At 39.5% G+C, this 26,340-nt stretch overlaps 4 protein-coding genes and 1 long non-coding RNA gene across 5 annotated transcripts; all 5 read right to left on the reverse strand.

Annotated features, from left to right (window-relative positions):
• Nucleotides 1-5,297: 5,297 nt before the first annotated feature.
• LOC125384336 (homeobox protein OTX1 B-like) lies at nucleotides 5,298-6,570 on the reverse strand. The gene is made up of 4 exons (XM_048403340.1): nucleotides 6,475-6,570; nucleotides 6,257-6,358; nucleotides 5,770-5,960; nucleotides 5,298-5,663 (listed from the first exon to the last, which is right to left on the reverse strand). The coding sequence occupies exons 1-4, from the start codon at nucleotides 6,568-6,570 to the stop codon at nucleotides 5,336-5,338; spliced, it is 717 nt and encodes a 238-aa protein (XP_048259297.1). The 3' UTR covers nucleotides 5,298-5,335.
• A 3,090-nt stretch (nucleotides 6,571-9,660) lies between these two features.
• On the reverse strand, nucleotides 9,661-10,933 carry LOC125384337 (homeobox protein OTX1 B-like). The gene is made up of 4 exons (XM_048403341.1): nucleotides 10,838-10,933; nucleotides 10,620-10,721; nucleotides 10,133-10,323; nucleotides 9,661-10,026 (listed from the first exon to the last, which is right to left on the reverse strand). The coding sequence occupies exons 1-4, from the start codon at nucleotides 10,931-10,933 to the stop codon at nucleotides 9,699-9,701; spliced, it is 717 nt and encodes a 238-aa protein (XP_048259298.1). The 3' UTR covers nucleotides 9,661-9,698.
• A 3,682-nt stretch (nucleotides 10,934-14,615) lies between these two features.
• Nucleotides 14,616-15,278, reverse strand: LOC125384348. Its single transcript, XR_007223236.1, has 3 exons — nucleotides 15,198-15,278; nucleotides 14,980-15,081; nucleotides 14,616-14,683 (listed from the first exon to the last, which is right to left on the reverse strand). It is a non-coding gene; the product is annotated as an uncharacterized LOC125384348 (long non-coding RNA).
• Nucleotides 15,279-18,374: 3,096 nt separating this feature from the next.
• Nucleotides 18,375-19,647, reverse strand: LOC124124373 (homeobox protein OTX1 B-like). The gene is made up of 4 exons (XM_046487515.2): nucleotides 19,552-19,647; nucleotides 19,334-19,435; nucleotides 18,847-19,037; nucleotides 18,375-18,740 (listed from the first exon to the last, which is right to left on the reverse strand). Exons 1-4 carry the CDS (start codon nucleotides 19,645-19,647, stop codon nucleotides 18,413-18,415), a joined length of 717 nt encoding a protein of 238 aa, XP_046343471.2. The 3' UTR covers nucleotides 18,375-18,412.
• A 3,087-nt stretch (nucleotides 19,648-22,734) lies between these two features.
• Nucleotides 22,735-24,007, reverse strand: LOC124124372 (homeobox protein OTX1 B-like). The gene is made up of 4 exons (XM_048403343.1): nucleotides 23,912-24,007; nucleotides 23,694-23,795; nucleotides 23,207-23,397; nucleotides 22,735-23,100 (listed from the first exon to the last, which is right to left on the reverse strand). Exons 1-4 carry the CDS (start codon nucleotides 24,005-24,007, stop codon nucleotides 22,773-22,775), a joined length of 717 nt encoding a protein of 238 aa, XP_048259300.1. The 3' UTR covers nucleotides 22,735-22,772.
• Between the last annotated feature and the right edge of the window lie 2,333 nt (nucleotides 24,008-26,340).

Here is a 26,340-nt window from a genome sequence, read left to right on the forward strand (position 1 = left end):
CTCTAAAATATGTGAGCTGAGCAAAGCAGGATATCTGTCGCAGTTGCAACACACATGTTTCGAAGAAGGTGAGGATCTATATCTGTGAGGGTAGCTATGCTAAAAAATGATTTATACAATGATTTATATTTCATATCACACAACCTAAAGAATGATATAGCAAGTGTTACTTCATTTGGACCAAGAAAGATACCCATCAATTCATGCTTAACAACCCCTACATCATTTCATGCACATTTCATTGAGATTTCACATGTGACGTATGTTGTGACTTGGTTTGAGGATGTTACCTTCACAAGTGGTATTTTTGACAATTGACAATAAATGAATGACTGAGAATTGGATTTCTATATCTCAGCAAAGCAGGATATCTTTCGCAGTTGCAACACACGTTTCCATGGAGGTTAGCCCAGAAATGGGCTTCACACAATGTGGGCAATCGAACCCGGGTCTTCAGTGTGATGTGCGAACGTTTTAACCACGAGGCTACTCCATCGCCCCTATATCTGTGAGGCTAGCTTAGCTGACAATCCTTTATATTTCATATCACACAACCTAAAGAACGGTTAAACGTCACAATAAAAGTTTCCTTCAAGCAGATTCATTTGAACTGTGAAGAGGTTTGTCTCTTAGTCCAACCAACATCCACCAATCATGTGTTCCAATCCAAGATTCGCCTGTTTAGGATCCTTTGTTTATCAGTAAGATATTTGTAATCGTGGTTTACATGAAAGTGGGAAAATGCGTGCTGCATAAGAACATGAAATGATAGTTTTCAGATAATGTTTATTATCTCAGAAACATTTACACAGTCGTCTTCAAATGACAGTTGCAATCCATAATGTAAACACAACAATATATACAATAATAGTAACAAAGCAGGCCCAAGATGAGTTCAACATTGGACTGCAGTGCATATTGCACAAATTACGCCCTCGTTCTTCATCTGACCACTAATACATTCCCGAAACTTCTAGACGCCTATCTGGGGAAAAGTCATCTGATCGCTTAGGAAGTTGAAGTGGGGTAGATAATTCTGGTAGTATGGAGTTTCGGGAGATCTGAAGTTGGACTGGTTGGAATACTCTGTCCACTGTTGCGGGCATGGTGTGACTTGGAAGGATGTTTCCGTCATCAGATGTGGGTAGTGGAGAGTATTCTGGGTAGGCCAAGTACAGGATACTGCGTCACCGAGTGCGCTGTAGACGTTGTGTGATGATGGGTACATCAGGGGGTTGTAGACGGGGTCGTAGTCCGTCACTGAGGAGCAGCCGGGTCCAGTGCTGGGTAGGTAGTGGAGGCTGAAGAAGAGAATAGATTGTTGTTAGTCCGAGACAGACATGCTATTGTGTTGAAGCTAATAAGAGCCAAAATGCGCGCCTGTGTAACTAACTTGGTGTGTACTTACTTTGATTTGGGTTTGTCTTTCACGTCATCTTTCTTGGAAGTCGTTGGTGGTGTGAGCACGTGACACTCGTCCGTAGCCGTTACGTCACGTGACCGTGACGTTCCTTGTTGATACAGTTGCTGTCTCATCCAGTTCACGCGAGCACCTTTAGACTGACGCTTGAACTTGGAACGGCGGTTCTGGAACCAGATCTGTATGGCAGAAAGAGGTCATTATTATCGAGACATTTCATGAAATCAGGGTCTTTTATATGGGTTGAAAAGATTATGAAATGAAATATACAACAATTCTTTAAGTCCAAACTATGTACCATATAAACTGAATAAAGCAGTAAAAGTTAGAATTTCCCTTCAGTACATTTCATGGGTCCTATGTACATTTAAAAGGACAAGAAAGAGGGTTTTATATCACTATGATATTGTGTATTGTGTGATCAATTATCTCTTTCGAGAACTTCTGTTAGGTGTAATAAAGAGGATTTACTTACCGATAGTCTCTCTACGTCGATGTTGATGGTGTTGGAGAGATCCTCCAAGATGGAGCTGTCAGGATACTGAGAGGACACGAATACCTTCTCCAGTTGCCTCAACTGTGGATATGGATAGCGGAGATGAAAACGTGTTAACTTTGTATTTCGATTTACTTTTGAAATAACAATAGTTTATGTTTTCTTCCTATTCACGTTTCGAGCAATTAAATGTTTACCTGACTAGCAGAGTACTTGATTCTGTTCCTTGCCGGAACGATTGTCTTGTTGACGGTACACTTGCTTGGCTTGGTTTCGGGGCTCTTCACTTTCATTATAGTGGGGTAATTGTATAGAATACTTTTAAAAGAGAAAATGCTCGAAATGTGAAGATAATCTCGGTGACAAGTCTTGCTGGTTTCGATTAGGGCAGCTCTATGACTGATGACTCAAGGATGGAAGTTTTCGACTTTATACCCGTACCATGACCATCGGGCTTCTTTTAAGTCAACCACCATACACCACCCACTCATTACTCCCACGTCTGTGTTGTTAATAATCAGGAATTCTTTCTTCATGTATAGCCGCCATGCTGTTTAAGTTGAAACATCTTGATTGTTTTCACAGCAATAAGAACTATATCTTTGTTTACCTAATTAAAACGGTAGCAGTCGTCGACGAGGTAGCGGTACATTAAAGTAGCCTCCACCAGGTGAGCGTGTACTCACTTACCTGTCAAAACTTTACACCTACATCAAAGACGCCGCCTTACGTAGCACACCTGTGTGGACACTACGTTTAAATGTCCATCTTGTTTTGTGGGACAATTTCATAAACAAACAGGGACAAAACGTTTACAAATCCTAGCGAGGAATCCTTATAGTGTATGGAAGGGCCAGGCATTAACAATAACCGCCGTCACATAGCTGGAATATTGCTGAGTGCGGCGTTAAACAAAAAAAACCAAAAACATTAACCATACCGTAGTCTTCACAAGGATAACTTATTTGTTATTGTGTGAAACAGTTATGCTCGTAATAAGCTTGAAACGCATATCCATTATATAATTGAACACCTTTGGAATAAGAGGATACAGAAAAATCTCGATGATCATGTATTTGTTCAAAAGAAATAAGGCGTTTATATGTCGTGAGCCAAGAAAAATGGTTCCCAACTGTCTACATTTCACAACTTTTGAGGTACACTCGAGCAAGCTCTTTCCACGATGATTTCAAAGAGTGTTCTTAGTTACGACATAAAGCTTTTAAAACGTTTTGTGGTAGACATGTGGATGACATTTCCAAATTTGACTCATCAGTGACCAAATGATGCTTGATACAGTTCCCTTTTTTAACTTGTTCCCTTGGTTTTTTTTCGGGTGAACAATTGACTTGGTTTTGCATGTGTTTGTGACGGGGTGCAACCGGGAAAATAGCGGAGGCGGATACGCTCGCCTTTTCGCCAACATCTGGTATCATCACTACTTGATGTCGATTAATGGAAACAAACTCATGATATGGTCGGAATTATACAATCGAGTGTGTGTTTGACACAAATTCTTAATATGAATATGGAAAGTTTATTTTATTGTCTTTATCCGCCTCTCTTAAGTGAGTGAGTGAGTGAGTATGGTTTTACGCCGCTTTTAGCAATATTCCAGCAATATCACGGCGGGGGACACCAGAAATGGGCTTCACACATTGTACCCATGTCGGGAATCGAACCCGGGTCTTCGGCGTGACGAGCGAACGCTTTAACCACTGGGCTACCCGACCGCCCGCCTCTCTTAAGAATTTTAGGTTGGGTAAAAACCTTGCAGTTTTCAAGTTACGTGTCCATCATAACCACCAATAACACGTAAAATTACTTTTCTCTTTGTAGCTATTTATATTTCACTTTATTAACTTCTAAATATTTTACTCTATGCTAACTGAGCGATTTCAAGATCACGCTCAGATTCTATATATTCCGACGTTAGGGATATTATCATTTGATCGAAATATTAGAAGAAGTTGGCTGACACTAAAGTGTAGAGATGTTTTTGGACTTAACATTTAGTGAAGACTCACAACCCACATGAAACTGAAAAGTCAGCAACTATATTTACAATTTTTAGAGGGATAAGGTGCAAGTATTTCATGGGACGTTTGATGTTCCTCACCTGTATATTTAGCGCCTCACAATATGATAATGAAATACACATTACGTACCTAAACTGACACATAAATAAATTGATATATAACATTTGGAAGATGCATATGGTATTTTGACAGAAAATCGGATCCTTAATGATGGTTATGAAGAATTTAATGTCAGTATTGATTTGGCAAACTTTTCTAAAGCTGTTGAAACTATTGCCATGTACTTTTTCGTGGTAATAATCCAAATATCTGTAAATGACACCTTATACTGTGCTTGCTGTACCATTACTTGCTTGGCTTTTCTGCAATACAAGGGTCACCCTATAGGTAAATTTCCCGTTTATCAGTCTGTATCTCTCACCATATGAAATGATGAATGGTTTGAACTAGTGGTATATAATGTATGTACAGTACTGATTGACGTAATTGGTTTGTCCGACACGCCTTATATATATGTTTTACGCTCCCAGACGGTAACTTGTTATTCAGCCAATGGTATCCAAAGGAAGCGCCCGATAATGCGATAACGTCAGCATGAAGATTTGGCTCATATACGCAACATGGCGATTACAAGTGCATTCGAAAGTTGTTGATAATACCTTACAGGCATAGATCGGGTTATCACATTGACCGTAACTGAGCAGCTTCAAAGTTTAACATGAGTGTTATTTGATGCCAAATGTATCATTCAAGCCTTGAAAACATAGCTTCATTTAATGTTTTAGTTATTACCTATATACGATGGAACATATGTAACCACAACACTCTTAAATATGTGACCTGAGCAAAGCAGGATATCTGTCGCAGTTGCAACACACATGTTTCGAAGAAGTTGAGGATCTATATCTGTGAGGGTGGCTTTGCTAAAAATGATTTATACGATGCTTTATATTTCATATCACACAACCTAAAGACGGTTAAATTTCACAATAAAAGTTTCCTTCAAGCAGATTCATTTGAACTGTGAAGAGGTTTGTCTCTTAGTCCAACCAACATCCACCAATCATGTGTTCCAATCCAAGATTCGCCTGTTTAGGATCCTTTGTTAGTAAGATATTTGTAATCGTGGTTTACATGAAAGTGGGAAAATGCGTGCTGCATAAGAACATGAAATGATAGTTTTCAGATAATGTTTATTATCTCAGAAACATTTACACAGTCCTCTTCAAATGACAGTTGCAATCCATAACGTAAACACAACAATATATACATTAATAGTAACAAAGCAGGCCCAAGATGAGTTCAACATTGGACTGCAGTGCATATTGCACAAATTACGCCCTCGTTCTTCATCTGACCACTAATACATTCCCGAAAGTTCTAGACGCCTATCTGGGGAAATGTCATCTGATCGCTTAGGAAGTTGAAGTGGGGTAGATAATTCTGGTAGTATGGAGTTCCGGGAGAGCTGAAGTTGGACTGGTTGGAATACTCTGTCCACTGTTGCGGGCATGGTGTGACTTGGAAGGATGTTTCCGTCATCAGATGTGGGTAGTGGAGAGTATTCTGGGTAGGCCGTGTACAGGATACTGCGTCACTGAGTGCGCTGTAGACGTTGTGTGATGATGGGTACATCAGGGGGTTGTAGACGGGGTCGTAGTCCGTCACTGAGGAGCAGCCGGGTCCAGTGCTGGGTAGGTAGTGGAGGCTGAAGAAGAGAAGAGATTGTTGTTAGTCCGAGACAGACATGCCATTGTGTTGAAGCTAATAAGAGCCCACTACGCGCCTGTGTAACTAACTTGGTGTGTACTTACTTTGATTTGGGTTTGTCTTTCACGTCATCTTTCTTGGAAGTCGTTGGTGGTGTGAGCACGTGACACTCGTCCGTAGCCGTTACGTCACGTGACCGTGACGTTCCTTGTTGATACAGTTGCTGTCTCATCCAGTTCACGTGAGCACCTTTAGACTGACGCTTGAACTTGGAACGGCGGTTCTGGAACCAGATCTGTATGGCAGAAAGAGGTCATTATTATCGAGACATTTCATGAAATCAGGGTCTTTTATATGGGTTGAAAAGATTATGAAATGAAATATACAACAATTCTTTAAGTCCAAACTATGTACCATATAAACTGAATAAAGCAGTAAAAGTTAGAATTTCCCTTCAGTACATTTCATGGGTCCTATGTACATTTAAAAGGACAAGAAAGAGAGTTTTATATCACTATGATATTGTGTATTGTGTGATCAATTATCTCTCTCGAGAACTTCTGTTAGGTGTAATAAAGAGGATTTACTTACCGATAGTCTCTCTACGTCGATGTTGATGGTGTTGGAGAGATCCTCCAAGATGGAGCTGTCAGGATACTGAGAGGACACGAATACCTTCTCCAGTTGCCTCAACTGTGGATATGGATAGCGGAGATGAAAACGTGTTAACTTTGTATTTCGATTTACTTTTGAAATAACAATAGTTTATGTTTTCTTCCTATTCACGTTTCGAGCAATTAAATGTTTACCTGACTAGCAGAGTACTTGATTCTGTTCCTTGCCGGAACGATTGTCTTGTTGACGGTACACTTGCTTGGCTTGGTTTCGGGGCTCTTCACTTTCATTATAGTGGGGTAATTGTATAGAATACTTTTAAAAGAGAAAATGCTCGAACTGTGAAGATGATCTCGGTGACAAGTCTTGCTGGTTTCGATTAGGGCAGCTCTATGACTGATGACTCAAGGATGGAAGTTTTCGACTTTATACCCGTACCATGACCATCGGGCTTCTTTTAAGTCAACCACCATACACCACCCACTCATTACTCCCACGTCTGTGTTGTTAATAATCAGGAATTCTTTCTTCATGTATAGCCGCCATGCTGTTTAAGTTGAAACATCTTGATTGTTTTCACAGCAATAAGAACTATATCTTTGTTTACCTAATTAAAACGGTAGCAGTCGTCGACGAGGTAGCGGTACATTAAAGTAGCCTCCACCAGGTGAGCGTGTACTCACTTACCTGTCAAAACTTTACACCTACATCAAAGACGCCGCCTTACGTAGCACACCTGTGTGGACACTACGTTTAAATGTCCATCTTGTTTTGTGGGACAATTTCATAAACAAACAGGGACAAAACGTTTACAAATCCTAGCGAGGAATCCTTATAGTGTATGGAAGGGCCAGGCATTAACAATAACCGCCGTCATATAGCTGGAATATTGCTGAGTGCGGCGTTAAACAAAAAACCCCAAAAACATTAACAATACCGTAGTCTTCACAAGGATAACTTATTTGTTATTGTGTGAAACAGTTATGCTCGTAATAAGCTTGAAACGCATTTCCATTATAAAATTGAACACCTTTGGAATAAGAGGATACAGAAAAATCTCGATGATCATGTATTTGTTCAAAAGAAATAAGGCGTTTATATGTCGTGAGCCAAGAAAAATGGTTCCCAACTGTCTACATTTCACAACTTTTGAGGTACACTCGAGCAAGCTCTTTCCACGGTGATTTCAAAGAGTGTTCTTAGTTACAACATAAAGCTTTTAAAACGTTTTGTGGTAGACATGTGGATGACATTTCCAAATTTGACTCATCAGTGACCAAATGATGCTTGATACAGTTCCCTTTTTTAACTTGTTCCCTTGTTTTTTTTTCGGGTGAACAATTGACTTGGTTTTGCATGTGTTTGTGACGGGGTGCAACCGGGAAAATAGCGGAGGCGGATACGCTCGCCTTTTCGCCAACAGCTGGTATTATCACTACTTGATGGCGATTAATGGAAACAAACTCATGATATGGTCGGAATTATACAATCGAGTGTTTGTTTGACACAAATTCTTAATATGAATATGGAAAGTTTATTTCATTGTCTTTATCCGCCTCTCTTAAGTGAGTGAGTGAGTGAGTATGGTTTTACGCCGCTTTTAGCAATATTCCAGCAATATCACGGCGGGGGACACCAGAAATGGGCTTCACACATTGTACCCATGTCGGGAATCGAACCCGGGTCTTCGGCGTGACGAGCGAACGCTTTAACCACTAGGCTACCCGACCGCCCGCCTCTCTTAAGAATTTTAGGTTTGGTAAAATCCTTGCAATTTTCAAGTTACGTGTCCATCATAACCACCAATAACACGTAAAATTACTTTTCTCTTTGTAGCTATTTATATTTCACTTTATTAACTTCTAAATATTTTACTCTATGCTAACTGAGCGATTTCAAGATCACGCTCAGATTCTATATATTCCGACGTTAGGGATATTATCATTTGATCGAAATATTAGAAGAAGTTGGCTGACACTAAAGTGTAGAGATGTTTTTGGAGTTAACATTTAGTGAAGACTCACAACCCACATGAAACTGAAAAGTCAGCAACTATATTTACAATTTATAGAGGGATAAGGTGCAAGTATTTCATGGGACGTTTGATGTTCCTCACCTGTATATTTAGCGCCTCACAATATGATAATGAAATACACATTACGTACCTAAACTGACACATAAATAAATTGATATATAACATTTGGAAGATGCATATGGTATTTTGACAGAAAATCGGATCCTAAATGATGGTTATGAAGAATTTAATGTCAGTATTGATTTGGCAAACTTTTCTAAAGCTGTTGAAACTATTGCCATGTACTTTTTCGTGGTAATAATCCAAATATCTGTAAATGACACCTTATACTGTGATTGCTGTACCATTACTTGCTTGGCTTTTCTGCAATACAAGGGTCACCCTGTAGGTAAATTTCCCGTTTATCAGTCTGTATCTCTCACCATATGAAATAATGAATGGTTTGAACTAGTGGTATATAATGTATGTACAGTACTGATTGACGTAATTGGTTTGTCCGACACGCCTTATATATATGTTTTACGCTCCCAGACGGTAACTTGTTATTAAGCCAATGGTATCCAAAGGAAGCGCCCGATAATCCGATAACGTCAGCATGAAGGTTTGGCTCATATACGCAACATGGCGATTACAAGTGCATTCGAAAGTTGTTGATAATACCTTACAGGCATAGATCGGGTTATCACATTGACCGTAACTGAGCAGCTTCAAAGTTTAACATGAGTGTTATTTGATGCCAAATGTATCATTCAAGCCTTGAAAACATAGCTTCATTTAATGTTTTAGTTATTACCTATATACGATGGAACATATGTAACCACAACACTCTTAAATATGTGACCTGAGCAAAGCAGGATATCTGTCGCAGTTGCAACACACATGTTTCGAAGAAGGTGAGGATCTATATCTGTGAGGGTGGCTTTGCTAAAAAAATGATTTATACAATGCTTTATATTTCATATCACACAACCTAAAGAAGGTTAAATTTCACAATAAAAGTTTCCTTCAAGCAGATTCATTTGAACTGTGAAGAGGTTTGTCTCTAAGTCCAACCAACATCCACCAATCATGTGTTCGAATCCAAGATTCGCCTGTTTAGGATCCTTTGTTAGTAAGATATTTGTAATCGTGGTTTACATGAAAGTGGGAAAATGCGTGCTGCATAAGAACATGAAATGATAGTTTTCAGATAATGTTTATTATCTCAGAAACATTTACACAGTCCTCTTCAAATGACAGTTGCAATCCATAACGTAAACACAACAATATATACATTAATAGTAACAAAGCAGGCCCAAGATGAGTTCAACATTGGACTGCAGTGCATATTGCACAAATTACGCCCTCGTTCTTCATCTGACCACTAATACATTCCCGAAAGTTCTAGACGCCTATCTGGGGAAATGTCATCTGATCGCTTAGGAAGTTGAAGTGGGGTAGATAATTCTGGTAGTATGGAGTTCCGGGAGAGCTGAAGTTGGACTGGTTGGAATACTCTGTCCACTGTTGCGGGCATGGTGTGACTTGGAAGGATGTTTCTGTCATCAGATGTGGGTAGTGGAGAGTATTCTGGGTAGGCCGTGTACAGGATACTGCGTCACTGAGTGCGCTGTAGACGTTGTGTGATGATGGGTACATCAGGGGGTTGTAGACGGGGTCGTAGTCCGTCACTGAGGAGCAGCCGGGTCCAGTGCTGGGTAGGTAGTGGAGGCTGAAGAAGAGAAGAGATTGTTGTTAGTCCGAGACAGACATGCCATTGTGTTGAAGCTAATAACAGCCCACTACGCGCCTGTGTAACTAACTTGGTGTGTACTTACTTTGATTTGGGTTTGTCTTTCACGTCATCTTTCTTGGAAGTCGTTGGTGGTGTGAGCACGTGACACTCGTCCGTAGCCGTTACGTCACGTGACCGTGACGTTCCTTGTTGATACAGTTGCTGTCTCATCCAGTTCACGTGAGCACCTTTAGACTGACGCTTGAACTTGGAACGGCGGTTCTGGAACCAGATCTGTATGGCAGAAAGAGGTCATTATTATCGAGACATTTCATGAAATCAGGGTCTTTTATATGGGTTGAAAAGATTATGAAATGAAATATACAACAATTCTTTAAGTCCAAACTATGTACCATATAAACTGAATAAAGCAGTAAAAGTTAGAATTTCCCTTCAGTACATTTCATGGGTCCTATGTACATTTAAAAGGACAAGAAAGAGAGTTTTATATCACTATGATATTGTGTATTGTGTGATCAATTATCTCTTTCGAGAACTTCTGTTAGGTGTAATAAAGAGGATTTACTTACCGATAGTCTCTCTACGTCGATGTTGATGGTGTTGGAGAGATCCTCCAAGATGGAGCTGTCAGGATACTGAGAGGACACGAATACCTTCTCCAGTTGCCTCAACTGTGGATATGGATAGCGGAGATGAAAACGTGTTAACTTTGTATTTCGATTTACTTTTGAAATAACAATAGTTTATGTTTTCTTCCTATTCACGTTTCGAGCAATTAAATGTTTACCTTACTAGCAGAGTACTTGATTCTGTTCCTTGCCGGAACGATTGTCTTGTTGACGGTACACTTGCTTGGCTTGGTTTCGGGGCTCTTCACTTTCATTATAGTGTGGTAATTGTATAGAATACTTTTAAAAGAGAAAATGCTCGAAATGTGAAGATGATCTCGGTGACGAGTCTTGCTGGTTTCGATTAGGGCAGCTCTATGACTGATGACTCAAGGATGGAAGTTTTCGACTTTATACCCGTACCATGACCATCGGGCTTCTTTTAAGTCAACCACCATACACCACCCACTCATTGCTCCCACGTCTGTGTTGTTAATAATCAGGAATTCTTTCTTCATGTATAGCCGCCATGCTGTTTAAGTTGAAACATCTTGATTGTTTTCACAGCAATAAGAACTATATCTTTGTTTATCTAATTAAAACGGTAGCAGTCGTCGACGAGGTAGCGGTACATTAAAGTAGCCTCCACCAGGTGAGCGTGTACTCACTTACCTGTCAAAACTTTACACCTACATCAAAGACGCCGCCTTACGTAGCACACCTGTGTGGACACTACGTTTAAATGTCCATCTTGTTTTGTGGGACAATTTCATAAACAAACAGGGACAAAACGTTTACAAATCCTAGCGAGGAATCCTTATAGTGTATGGAAGGGCCAGGCATTAACAATAACCGCCGTCATATAGCTGGAATATTGCTGAGTGCGGCGTTAAACAAAAACACCCAAAAACATTAACAATACCGTAGTCTTCACAAGGATAACTTATTTGTTATTGTGTGAAACAGTTATGCTCGTAATAAGCTTGAAACGCATTTCCATTATATAATTGAACACCTTTGGAATAAGAGGATACAGAAAAATCTCGATGATCATGTATTTGTTCAAAAGAAATAAGGCGTTTATATGTCGTGAGCCAAGAAAAATGGTTCCCAACTGTCTACATTTCACAACTTTTGAGGTACACTCGAGCAAGCTCTTTCCACGGTGATTTCAAAGAGTGTTCTTAGTTACGACATAAAGCTTTTAAAACGTTTTGTGGTAGACATGTGGATGACATTTCCAAATTTGACTCATCAGTGACCAAATGATGCTTGATACAGTTCCCTTTTTTAACTTGTTCCCTTGGTTTTTTTTCGGGTGAACAATTGACTTGGTTTTGCATGTGTTTGTGACGGGGTGCAACCGGGAAAATAGCGGAGGCGGATACGCTCGCCTTTTCGCCAACAGCTGGTATTATCACTACTTGATGGCGATTAATGGAAACAAACTCATGATATGGTCGGAATTATACAATCGAGTGTTTGTTTGACACAAATTCTTAATATGAATATGGAAAGTTTATTTCATTGTCTTTATCCGCCTCTCTTAAGTGAGTGAGTGAGTGAGTATGGTTTTACGCCGCTTTTAGCAATATTCCAGCAATATCACGGCGGGGGACACCAGAAATGGGCTTCACACATTGTACCCATGTCGGGAATCGAACCCGGGTCTTCGGCGTGACGAGCGAACGCTTTAACCACTAGGCTACCCGACCGCCCGCCTCTCTTAAGAATTTTAGGTTTGGTAAAAACCTTGCAATTTTCAAGTTACGTGTCCATCATAACCACCAATAACACGTAAAATTACTTTTCTCTTTGTAGCTATTTATATTTCACTTTATTAACTTCTAAATATTTTACTCTATGGTAACTGAGCGATTTCAAGATCACGCTCAGATTCTATATATTCCGACGTTAGGGATATTATCATTTGATCGAAATATTAGAAGAAGTTGGCTGACACTAAAGTGTAGAGATGTTTTTGGACTTAACATTTAGTGAAGACTCACAACCCACATGAAACTGAAAAGTCAGCAACTATATTTACAATTTATAGAGGGATAAGGTGCATGTATTTCATGGGACGTTTGATGTTCCTCACCTGTATATTTAGCGCCTCACAATATGTTAATGAAATACACATTACGTACCTGAACTGACACATAAATAAATTGATATATAACATTTGGAAGATGCATATGGTATTTTGACAGAAAATCGGATCCTAAATGATGGTTATGAAGAATCTAATGTCAGTATTGATTTGGCAAACTTTTCTAAAGCTGTTGAAACTATTGCCATGCACTTTTTCGTGGTAATAATCCAAATATCTGTAAATGACACCTTATACTGTGATTGCTGTACCATTACTTGCTTGGCTTTTCTGCAATACAAGGGTCACCCTGTAGGTAAATTTCCCGTTTATCAGTCTGTATCTCTCACCATATGAAATAATAAATGGTTTGAACTAGTGGTATATAATGTATGTACAGTACTGATTGACGTAATTGGTTTGTCCGACACGCCTTATATATATGTTTTACGCTCCCAGACGGTAACTTGTTATTAAGCCAATGGTATCCAAAGGAAGCGCCCGATAATCCGATAACGTCAGCATGAAGGTTTGGCTCATATACGCAACATGGCGATTACAAGTGCATTCGAAAGTTGTTGATAATACCTTACAGGCATAGATCGGGTTATCACATTGACCGTAACTGAGCAGCTTCAAAGTTTAACATGAGTGTTATTTGATGCCAAATGTATCATTCAAGCCTTGAAAACATAGCTTCATTTAATGTTTTAGTTATTACCTATATACGATGGAACATATGTAACCACAACACTCTTAAATATGTGACCTGAGCAAAGCAGGATATCTATCGCAGTTGCAACACACATGTTTCGAAGAAGGTGAGGATCTATATCTGTGAGGGTGGCTTTGCTAAAAATGATTTATACAATGCTTTATATTTCATATCACACAACCTAAAGACGGTTAAATTTCACAATAAAAGTTTCCTTCAAGCAGATTCATTTGAACTGTGAAGAGGTTTGTCTCTTAGTCCAACCAACATCCACCAATCATGTGTTCGAATCCAAGATTCGCCTGTTTAGGATCCTTTGTTAGTAAGATATTTGTAATCGTGGTTTACATGAAAGTGGGAAAATGCGTGCTGCATAAGAACATGAAATGATAGTTTTCAGATAATGTTTATTATCTCAGAAACATTTACACAGTCCTCTTCAAATGACAGTTGCAATCCATAACGTAAACACAACAATATATACATTAATAGTAACAAAGCAGGCCCAAGATGAGTTCAACATTGGACTGCAGTGCATATTGCACAAATTACGCCCTCGTTCTTCATCTGACCACTAATACATTCCGAAAGTTCTAGACGCCTATCTGGGGAAATGTCATCTGATCGCTTAGGAAGTTGAAGTGGGGTAGATAATTCTGGTAGTATGGAGTTCCGGGAGAGCTGAAGTTGGACTGGTTGGAATACTCTGTCCACTGTTGCGGGCATGGTGTGACTTGGAAGGATGTTTCCGTCATCAGATGTGGGTAGTGGAGAGTATTCTGGGTAGGCCGTGTACAGGATACTGCGTCACTGAGTGCGCTGTAGACGTTGTGTGATGATGGGTACATCAGGGGGTTGTAGACGGGGTCGTAGTCCGTCACTGAGGAGCAGCCGGGTCCAGTGCTGGGTAGGTAGTGGAGGCTGAAGAAGAGAAGAGATTGTTGTTAGTCCGAGACAGACATGCCATTGTGTTGAAGCTAATAAGAGCCCACTACGCGCCTGTGTAACTAACTTGGTGTGTACTTACTTTGATTTGGGTTTGTCTTTCACGTCATCTTTCTTGGAAGTCGTTGGAGGTGTGAGCACGTGACACTCGTCCGTAGCCGTTACGTCACGTGACCGTGACGTTCCTTGTTGATACAGTTGCTGTCTCATCCAGTTCACGTGAGCACCTTTAGACTGACGCTTGAACTTGGAACGGCGGTTCTGGAACCAGATCTGTATGGCAGAAAGAGGTCATTATTATCGAGACATTTCATGAAATCAGGGTCTTTTATATGGGTTGAAAAGATTATGAAATGAAATATACAACAATTCTTTAAGTCCAAACTATGTACCATATAAACTGAATAAAGCAGTAAAAGTTAGAATTTCCCTTCAGTACATTTCATGGGTCCTATGTACATTTAAAAGGACAAGAAAGAGAGTTTTATATCACTATGATATTGTGTATTGTGTGATCAATTATCTCTTTCGAGAACTTCTGTTAGGTGTAATAAAGAGGATTTACTTACCGATAGTCTCTCTACGTCGATGTTGATGGTGTTGGAGAGATCCTCCAAGATGGAGCTGTCAGGATACTGAGAGGACACGAATACCTTCTCCAGTTGCCTCAACTGTGGATATGGATAGCGGAGATGAAAACGTGTTAACTTTGTATTTCGATTTACTTTTGAAATAACAATAGTTTATGTTTTCTTCCTATTCACGTTTCGAGCAATTAAATGTTTACCTGACTAGCAGAGTACTTGATTCTGTTCCTTGCCGGAACGATTGTCTTGTTGACGGTACACTTGCTTGGCTTGGTTTCGGGGCTCTTCACTTTCATTATAGTGTGGTAATTGTATAGAATACTTTTAAAAGAGAAAATGCTCGAAATGTGAAGATGATCTCGGTGACGAGTCTTGCTGGTTTCGATTAGGGCAGCTCTATGACTGATGACTCAAGGATGGAAGTTTTCGACTTTATACCCGTACCATGACCATCGGGCTTCTTTTAAGTCAACCACCATACTCATTACTCCCACGTCTGTGTTGTTAATAATCAGGAATTCTTTCTTCATGTATAGCCGCCATGCTGTTTAAGTTGAAACATCTTGATTGTTTTCACAGCAATAAGAACTATATCTTTGTTTATCTAATTAAAACGGTAGCAGTCGTCGACGAGGTAGCGGTACATTAAAGTAGCCTCCACCAGGTGAGCGTGTACTCACTTACCTGTCAAAACTTTACACCTACATCAAAGACGCCGCCTTACGTAGCACACCTGTGTGGACACTACGTTTAAATGTCCATCTTGTTTTGTGGGACAATTTCATAAACAAACAGGGACAAAACGTTTACAAATCCTAGCGAGGAATCCTTATAGTGTATGGAAGGGCCAGGCATTAACAATAACCGCCGTCATATAGCTGGAATATTGCTGAGTGCGGCGTTAAACAAAAACACCCAAAAACATTAACAATACCGTAGTCTTCACAAGGATAACTTATTTGTTATTGTGTGAAACAGTTATGCTCGTAATAAGCTTGAAACGCATTTCCATTATATAATTGAACACCTTTGGAATAAGAGGATACAGAAAAATCTCGATGATCATGTATTTGTTCAAAAGAAATAAGGCGTTTATATGTCGTGAGCCAAGAAAAATGGTTCCCAACTGTCTACATTTCACAACTTTTGAGGTACACTCGAGCAAGCTCTTTCCACGGTGATTTCAAAGAGTGTTCTTAGTTACGACATAAAGCTTTTAAAACGTTTTGTGGTAGACATGTGGATGACATTTCCAAATTTGACTCATCAGTGACCAAATGATGCTTGATACAGTTCCCTTTTTTAACTTGTTCCCTTGGTTTTTTTTCGGGTGAACAATTGACTTGGTTTTGCATGTGTTTGTGACGGGGTGCAACCGGGAAAATAGCGGAGGCGGATACGCTCGCCTTTTCGCCAACAGCTGGTATTATCACTACTTGATGGCGATTAATGGAAACAAACTCATGATATGGTCGGAATTATACAATCGAGTGTTTGTTTGACACAAATTCTTAATATGAATATGGAAAGTTTATTTCATTGTCTTTATCCGCCTCTCTTAAGTGAGTGAGTGAGTGAGTATGGTTTTACGCCGCTTTTAGCAATATTCCAGCAATATCACGGCGGGGGACACCAGAAATGGGCTTCACACATTGTACCCATGTCGGGAATCGAACCCGGGTCTTCGGCGTGACGAGCGAACGCTTTAACCACTAGGCTACCCGACCGCCCGCCTCTCTTAAGAATTTTAGGTTTGGTAAAATCCTTGCAATTTTCAAGTTACGTGTCCATCATAACCACCAATAACACGTAAAATTACTTTTCTCTTTGTAGCTATTTATATTTCACTTTATTAACTTCTAAATATTTTACTCTATGCTAACTGAGCGATTTCAAGATCACGCTCAGATTCTATATATTCCGACGTTAGGGATATTATCATTTGATCGAAATATTAGAAGAAGTTGGCTGACACTAAAGTGTAGAGATGTTTTTGGACTTAACATTTAGTGAAGACTCACAACCCACATGAAACTGAAAAGTCAGCAACTATGTTTACAATTTATAGAGGGATAAGGTGCAAGTATTTCATGGGACGTTTGATGTTCCTCACCTGTATATTTAGCGCCTCACAATATGATAATGAAATACACATTACGTACCTGAACTGACACATAAATAAATTGATATATAACATTTGGAAGATGCATATGGTATTTTGACAGAAAATCGGATCCTAAATGATGGTTATGAAGAATTTAATGTCAGTATTGATTTGGCAAACTTTTCTAAAGCTGTTGAAACTATTGCCATGTACTTTTTCGTGGTAATAATCCAAATATCTGTAAATGACACCTTATACTGTGATTGCTGTACCATTACTTGCTTGGCTTTTCTGCAATACAAGGGTCACCCTGTAGGTAAATTTCCCGTTTATCAGTCTGTATCTCTCACCATATGAAATAATGAATGGTTTGAACTAGTGGTATATAATGTATGTACAGTACTGATTGACGTAATTGGTTTGTCCGACACGCCTTATATGTATGTTTTACGCTCCCAGACGGTAACTTGTTATTAAGCCAATGGTATCCAAAGGAAGCGCCCGATAATCCGATAACGTCAGCATGAAGGTTTGGCTCATATACGCAACATGGCGATTACAAGTGCATTCGAAAGTTGTTGATAATACCTTACAGGCATAGATCGGGTTATCACATTGACCGTAACTGAGCAGCTTCAAAGTTTAACATGAGTGTTATTTGATGCCAAATGTATCATTCAAGCCTTGAAAACATAGCTTCATTTAATGTTTTAGTTATTACCTATATACGATGGAACATATGTAACCACAACACTCTTAAATATGTGACCTGAGCAAAGCAGGATATCTGTCGCAGTTGCAACACACATGTTTCGAAGAAGGTGAGGATCTATATCTGTGAGGGTGGCTTTGCTAAAAAAATGATTTATACAATGCTTTATATTTCATATCACACAACCTAAAGACGGTTAAATTTCACAATAAAAGTTTCCTTCAAGCAGATTCATTTGAACTGTGAAGAGGTTTGTCTCTTAGTCCAACCAACATCCACCAATCATGTGTTCGAATCCAAGATTCGCCTGTTTAGGATCCTTTGTTAGTAAGATATTTGTAATCGTGGTTTACATGAAAGTGGGAAAATGCGTGCTGCATAAGAACATGAAATGATAGTTTTCAGATAATGTTTATTATCTCAGAAACATTTACACAGTCCTCTTCAAATGACAGTTGCAATCCATAACGTAAACACAACAATATATACATTAATAGTAACAAATCAGGCCCAAGATGAGTTCAACATTGGACTGCAGTGCATATTGCACAAATTACGCCCTCGTTCTTCATCTGACCACTAATACATTCCCGAAAGTTCTAGACGCCTATCTGGGGAAATGTCATCTGATCGCTTAGGAAGTTGAAGTGGGGTAGATAATTCTGGTAGTATGGAGTTCCGGGAGAGCTGAAGTTGGACTGGTTGGAATACTCTGTCCACTGTTGCGGGCATGGTGTGACTTGGAAGGATGTTTCTGTCATCAGATGTGGGTAGTGGAGAGTATTCTGGGTAGGCCGTGTACAGGATACTGCGTCACTGAGTGCGCTGTAGACGTTGTGTGATGATGGGTACATCAGGGGGTTGTAGACGGGGTCGTAGTCCGTCACTGAGGAGCAGCCGGGTCCAGTGCTGGGTAGGTAGTGGAGGCTGAAGAAGAGAAGAGATTGTTGTTAGTCCGAGACAGACATGCCATTGTGTTGAAGCTAATAACAGCCCACTACGCGCCTGTGTAACTAACTTGGTGTGTACTTACTTTGATTTGGGTTTGTCTTTCACGTCATCTTTCTTGGAAGTCGTTGGTGGTGTGAGCACGTGACACTCGTCCGTAGCCGTTACGTCACGTGACCGTGACGTTCCTTGTTGATACAGTTGCTGTCTCATCCAGTTCACGTGAGCACCTTTAGACTGACGCTTGAACTTGGAACGGCGGTTCTGGAACCAGATCTGTATGGCAGAAAGAGGTCATTATTATAGAGACATTTCATGAAATCAGGGTCTTTTATATGGGTTGAAAAGATTATGAAATGAAATATACAACAATTCTTTAAGTCCAAACTATGTACCATATAAACTGAATAAAGCAGTAAAAGTTAGAATTTCCCTTCAGTACATTTCATGGGTCCTATGTACATTTAAAAGGACAAGAAAGAGAGTTTTATATCACTATGATATTGTGTATTGTGTGATCAATTATCTCTTTCGAGAACTTCTGTTAGGTGTAATAAAGAGGATTTACTTACCGATAGTCTCTCTACGTCGATGTTGATGGTGTTGGAGAGATCCTCCAAGATGGAGCTGTCAGGATACTGAGAGGACACGAATACCTTCTCCAGTTGCCTCAACTGTGGATATGAATAGCGGAGATGAAAACGTGTTAAATTTGTATTTCGATTTACTTTTGAAATAACAATAGTTTATGTTTTCTTCCTATTCACGTTTCGAGCAATTAAATGTTTACCTGACTAGCAGAGTATTTGATTCTATTCCTTGCCGGAACGATTGTCTTGTTGACGGTACACTTGCTTGGCTTGGTTTCGGGGCTCTTCACTTTCATTATAGTGTGGTAATTGTATAGAATACTTTTAAAAGAGAAAATGCTCGAAATGTGAAGATGATCTCGGTGACAAGTCTTGCTGGTTTCGATTAGGGCAGCTCTATGACTGATGACTCAAGGATGGAAGTTTTCGACTTTATACCCGTACCATGACCATCGGGCTTCTTTTAAGTCAACCACCATACACCACCCACTCATTACTCCCACGTCTGTGTTGTTAATAATCAGGAATTCTTTCTTCATGTATAGCCGCCATGCTGTTTAAGTTGAAACATCTTGATTGTTTTCACAGCAATAAGAACTATATCTTTGTTTACCTAATTAAAACGGTAGCAGTCGTCGACGAGGTAGCGGTACATTAAAGTAGCCTCCACCAGGTGAGCGTGTACTCACTTACCTGTCAAAACTTTACACCTACATCAAAGACGCCGCCTTACGTAGCACACCTGTGTGGACACTACGTTTAAATGTCCATCTTGTTTTGTGGGACAATTTCATAAACAAACAGGGACAAAACGTTTACAAATCCTAGCGAGGAATCCTTATAGTGTATGGAAGGGCCAGGCATTAACAATAACCGCCGTCATATAGCTGGAATATTGCTGAGTGCGGCGTTAAACAAAAACACCCAAAAACATTAACAATACCGTAGTCTTCACAAGGATAACTTATTTGTTATTGTGTGAAACAGTTATGCTCGTAATAAGCTTGAAACGCATATCCATTATAAAATTGAACACCTTTGGAATAAGAGGATATAGAAAAATCTCGATGATCATGTATTTGTTCAAAAGAAATAAGGCGTTTATATGTCGTGAGCCAAGAAAAATGGTTCCCAACTGTCTACATTTCACAACTTTTGAGGTACACTCGAGCAAGCTCTTTCCACGGTGATTTCAAAGAGTGTTCTTAGTTACAACATAAAGCTTTTAAAACGTTTTGTGGTAGACATGTGGATGACATTTCCAAATTTGACTCATCAGTGACCAAATGATGCTTGATACAGTTCCCTTTTTTAACTTGTTCCCTTGGTTTTTTTTCGGGTGAACAATTGACTTGGTTTTGCATGTGTTTGTGACGGGGTGCAACCGGGAAAATAGCGGAGGCGGATACGCTCGCCTTTTCGCCAACAGCTGGTATTATCACTACTTGATGGCGATTAATGGAAACAAACTCATGATATGGTCGGAATTATACAATCGAGTGTTTGTTTGACACAAATTCTTAATATGAATATGGAAAGTTTATTTCATTGTCTTTATCCGCCTCTCTTAAGTGAGTGAGTGAGTGAGTATGGTTTTACGCCGCTTTTAGCAATATTCCAGCAATATCACGGCGGGGGACACCAGAAATGGGCTTCACACATTGTACCCATGTCGGGAATCGAACCCGGGTCTTCGGCGTGACGAGCGAACGCTTTAACCACTAGGCTACCCGACCGCCCGCCTCTCTTAAGAATTTTAGGTTTGGTAAAATCCTTGCAATTTTCAAGTTACGTGTCCATCATAACCACCAATAACACGTAAAATTACTTTTCTCTTTGTAGCTATTTATATTTCACTTTATTAACTTCTAAATATTTTACTCTATGCTAACTGAGCGATTTCAAGATCACGCTCAGATTCTATATATTCCGACGTTAGGGATATTATCATTTGATCGAAATATTAGAAGTTGGCTGACACTAAAGTGTAGAGATGTTTTTGGAGTTAATATTTAGTGAAGACTCACAACCCACATGAAACTGAAAAGTCAGCAACTATATTTACAATTTATAGAGGGATAAGGTGCAAGTATTTCATGGGACGTTTGATGTTCCTCACCTGTATATTTAGCGCCTCACAATATGATAATGAAATACACATTACGTACCTAAACTGACACATAAATAAATTGATATATAACATTTGGAAGATGCATATGGTATTTTGACAGAAAATCGGATCCTTAATGATGGTTATGAAGAATTTAATGTCAGTATTGATTTGGCAAACTTTTCTAAAGCTGTTGAAACTATTGCCATGTACTTTTTCGTGGTAATAAGCCAAATATCTGTAAATGACACCTTATACTGTGATTGCTGTACCATTACTTGCTTGGCTTTTCTGCAATACAAGGGTCACCCTATAGGTAAATTTCCCGTTTATCAGTCTGTATCTCTCACCATATGAAATAATGAATGGTTTGAACTAGTGGTATATAATGTATGTACAGTACTGATTGACGTAATTGGTTTGTCCGACACGCCTTATATATATGTTTTACGCTCCCAGACGGTAACTTGTTATTAAGCCAATGGTATCCAAAGGAAGCGCCCGATAATCCGATAACGTCAGCATGAAGGTTTGGCTCATATACGCAACATGGCGATTACAAGTGCATTCGAAAGTTGTTGATAATACCTTACAGGCATAGATCGGGTTATCACATTGACCGTAACTGAGCAGCTTCAAAGTTTAACACGAGTGTTATTTGATGCCAAATGTATCATTCAAGCCTTGAAAACATAGCTTCATTTAATGTTTTAGTTATTACCTATATACGATGGAACATATGTAACCACAACACTCTTAAATATGTGACCTGAGCAAAGCAGGATATCTGTCGCAGTTGCAACACACATGTTTCGAAGAAGGTGAGGATCTATATCTGTGAGGGTGGCTTTGCTAAAAAAATGATTTATACAATGCTTTATATTTCATATCACACAACCTAAAGAAGGTTAAATTTCACAATAAAAGTTTCCTTCAAGCAGATTCATTTGAACTGTGAAGAGGTTTGTCTCTAAGTCCAACCAACATCCACCAATCATGTGTTCGAATCCAAGATTCGCCTGTTTAGGATCCTTTGTTAGTAAGATATTTGTAATCGTGGTTTACATGAAAGTGGGAAAATGCGTGCTGCATAAGAACATGAAATGATAGTTTTCAGATAATGTTTATTATCTCAGAAACATTTACACAGTCCTCTTCAAATGACAGTTGCAATCCATAACGTAAACACAACAATATATACATTAATAGTAACAAAGCAGGCCCAAGATGAGTTCAACATTGGACTGCAGTGCATATTGCACAAATTACGCCCTCGTTCTTCATCTGACCACTAATACATTCCCGAAAGTTCTAGACGCCTATCTGGGGAAATGTCATCTGATCGCTTAGGAAGTTGAAGTGGGGTAGATAATTCTGGTAGTATGGAGTTCCGGGAGAGCTGAAGTTGGACTGGTTGGAATACTCTGTCCACTGTTGCGGGCATGGTGTGACTTGGAAGGATGTTTCTGTCATCAGATGTGGGTAGTGGAGAGTATTCTGGGTAGGCCGTGTACAGGATACTGCGTCACTGAGTGCGCTGTAGACGTTGTGTGATGATGGGTACATCAGGGGGTTGTAGACGGGGTCGTAGTCCGTCACTGAGGAGCAGCCGGGTCCAGTGCTGGGTAGGTAGTGGAGGCTGAAGAAGAGAAGAGATTGTTGTTAGTCCGAGACAGACATGCCATTGTGTTGAAGCTAATAAGAGCCCACTACGCGCCTGTGTAACTAACTTGGTGTGTACTTACTTTGATTTGGGTTTGTCTTTCACGTCATCTTTCTTGGAAGTCGTTGGTGGTGTGAGCACGTGACACTCGTCCGTAGCCGTTACGTCACGTGACCGTGACGTTCCTTGTTGATACAGTTGCTGTCTCATCCAGTTCACGTGAGCACCTTTAGACTGACGCTTGAACTTGGAACGGCGGTTCTGGAACCAGATCTGTATGGCAGAAAGAGGTCATTATTATCGAGACATTTCATGAAATCAGGGTCTTTTATATGGGTTGAAAAGATTATGAAATGAAATATACAACAATTCTTTAAGTCCAAACTATGTACCATATAAACTGAATAAAGCAGTAAAAGTTAGAATTTCCCTTCAGTACATTTCATGGGTCCTATGTACATTTAAAAGGACAAGAAAGAGAGTTTTATATCACTATGATATTGTGTATTGTGTGATCAATTATCTCTTTCGAGAACTTCTGTTAGGTGTAATAAAGAGGATTTACTTACCGATAGTCTCTCTACGTCGATGTTGATGGTGTTGGAGAGATCCTCCAAGATGGAGCTGTCAGGATACTGAGAGGACACGAATACCTTCTCCAGTTGCCTCAACTGTGGATATGGATAGCGGAGATGAAAACGTGTTAACTTTGTATTTCGATTTACTTTTGAAATAACAATAGTTTATGTTTTCTTCCTATTCACGTTTCGAGCAATTAAATGTTTACCTGACTAGCAGAGTACTTGATTCTGTTCCTTGCCGGAACGATTGTCTTGTTGACGGTACACTTGCTTGGCTTGGTTTCGGGGCTCTTCACTTTCATTATAGTGTGGTAATTGTATAGAATACTTTTAAAAGAGAAAATGCTCGAAATGTGAAGATGATCTCGGTGACGAGTCTTGCTGGTTTCGATTAGGGCAGCTCTATGACTGATGACTCAAGGATGGAAGTTTTCGACTTTATACCCGTACCATGACCATCGGGCTTCTTTTAAGTCAACCACCATACACCACCCACTCATTGCTCCAACGTCTGTGTTGTTAATAATCAGGAATTCTTTCTTCATGTATAGCCGCCATGCTGTTTAAGTTGAAACATCTTGATTGTTTTCACAGCAATAAGAACTATATCTTTGTTTATCTAATTAAAACGGTAGCAGTCGTCGACGAGGTAGCGGTACATTAAAGTAGCCTCCACCAGGTGAGCGTGTACTCACTTACCTGTCAAAACTTTACACCTACATCAAAGACGCCGCCTTACGTAGCACACCTGTGTGGACACTACGTTTAAATGTCCATCTTGTTTTGTGGGACAATTTCATAAACAAACAGGGACAAAACGTTTACAAATCCTAGCGAGGAATCCTTATAGTGTATGGAAGGGCCAGGCATTAACAATAACCGCCGTCATATAGCTGGAATATTGCTGAGTGCGGCGTTAAACAAAAACACCCAAAAACATTAACAATACCGTAGTCTTCACAAGGATAACTTATTTGTTATTGTGTGAAACAGTTATGCTCGTAATAAGCTTGAAACGCATTTCCATTATATAATTGAACACCTTTGGAATAAGAGGATACAGAAAAATCTCGATGATCATGTATTTGTTCAAAAGAAATAAGGCGTTTATATGTCGTGAGCCAAGAAAAATGGTTCCCAACTGTCTACATTTCACAACTTTTGAGGTACACTCGAGCAAGCTCTTTCCACGGTGATTTCAAAGAGTGTTCTTAGTTACGACATAAAGCTTTTAAAACGTTTTGTGGTAGACATGTGGATGACATTTCCAAATTTGACTCATCAGTGACCAAATGATGCTTGATACAGTTCCCTTTTTTAACTTGTTCCCTTGGTTTTTTTTCGGGTGAACAATTGACTTGGTTTTGCATGTGTTTGTGACGGGGTGCAACCGGGAAAATAGCGGAGGCGGATACGCTCGCCTTTTCGCCAACAGCTGGTATTATCACTACTTGATGGCGATTAATGGAAACAAACTCATGATATGGTCGGAATTATACAATCGAGTGTTTGTTTGACACAAATTCTTAATATGAATATGGAAAGTTTATTTCATTGTCTTTATCCGCCTCTCTTAAGTGAGTGAGTGAGTGAGTATGGTTTTACGCCGCTTTTAGCAATATTCCAGCAATATCACGGCGGGGGACACCAGAAATGGGCTTCACACATTGTACCCATGTCGGGAATCGAACCCGGGTCTTCGGCGTGACGAGCGAACGCTTTAACCACTAGGCTACCCGACCGCCCGCCTCTCTTAAGAATTTTAGGTTTGGTAAAAACCTTGCAATTTTCAAGTTACGTGTCCATCATAACCACCAATAACACGTAAAATTACTTTTCTCTTTGTAGCTATTTATATTTCACTTTATTAACTTCTAAATATTTTACTCTATGGTAACTGAGCGATTTCAAGATCACGCTCAGATTCTATATATTCCGACGTTAGGGATATTATCATTTGATCGAAATATTAGAAGAAGTTGGCTGACACTAAAGTGTAGAGATGTTTTTGGACTTAACATTTAGTGAAGACTCACAACCCACATGAAACTGAAAAGTCAGCAACTATATTTACAATTTATAGAGGGATAAGGTGCATGTATTTCATGGGACGTTTGATGTTCCTCACCTGTATATTTAGCGCCTCACAATATGATAATGAAATACACATTACGTACCTGAACTGACACATAAATAAATTGATATATAACATTTGGAAGATGCATATGGTATTTTGACAGAAAATCGGATCCTAAATGATGGTTATGAAGAATCTAATGTCAGTATTGATTTGGCAAACTTTTCTAAAGCTGTTGAAACTATTGCCATGCACTTTTTCGTGGTAATAATCCAAATATCTGTAAATGACACCTTATACTGTGATTGCTGTACCATTACTTGCTTGGCTTTTCTGCAATACAAGGGTCACCCTGTAGGTAAATTTCCCGTTTATCAGTCTGTATCTCTCACCATATGAAATAATAAATGGTTTGAACTAGTGGTATATAATGTATGTACAGTACTGATTGACGTAATTGGTTTGTCCGACACGCCTTATATATATGTTTTACGCTCCCAGACGGTAACTTGTTATTAAGCCAATGGTATCCAAAGGAAGCGCCCGATAATCCGATAA

Source organism: Haliotis rufescens, unplaced genomic scaffold (assembly GCF_023055435.1).
Source record: "Haliotis rufescens isolate VD_foot unplaced genomic scaffold, xgHalRufe1.0.p SCAF_3, whole genome shotgun sequence".
NCBI classification, from domain to species: domain Eukaryota; kingdom Metazoa; phylum Mollusca; class Gastropoda; order Lepetellida; family Haliotidae; genus Haliotis; species Haliotis rufescens.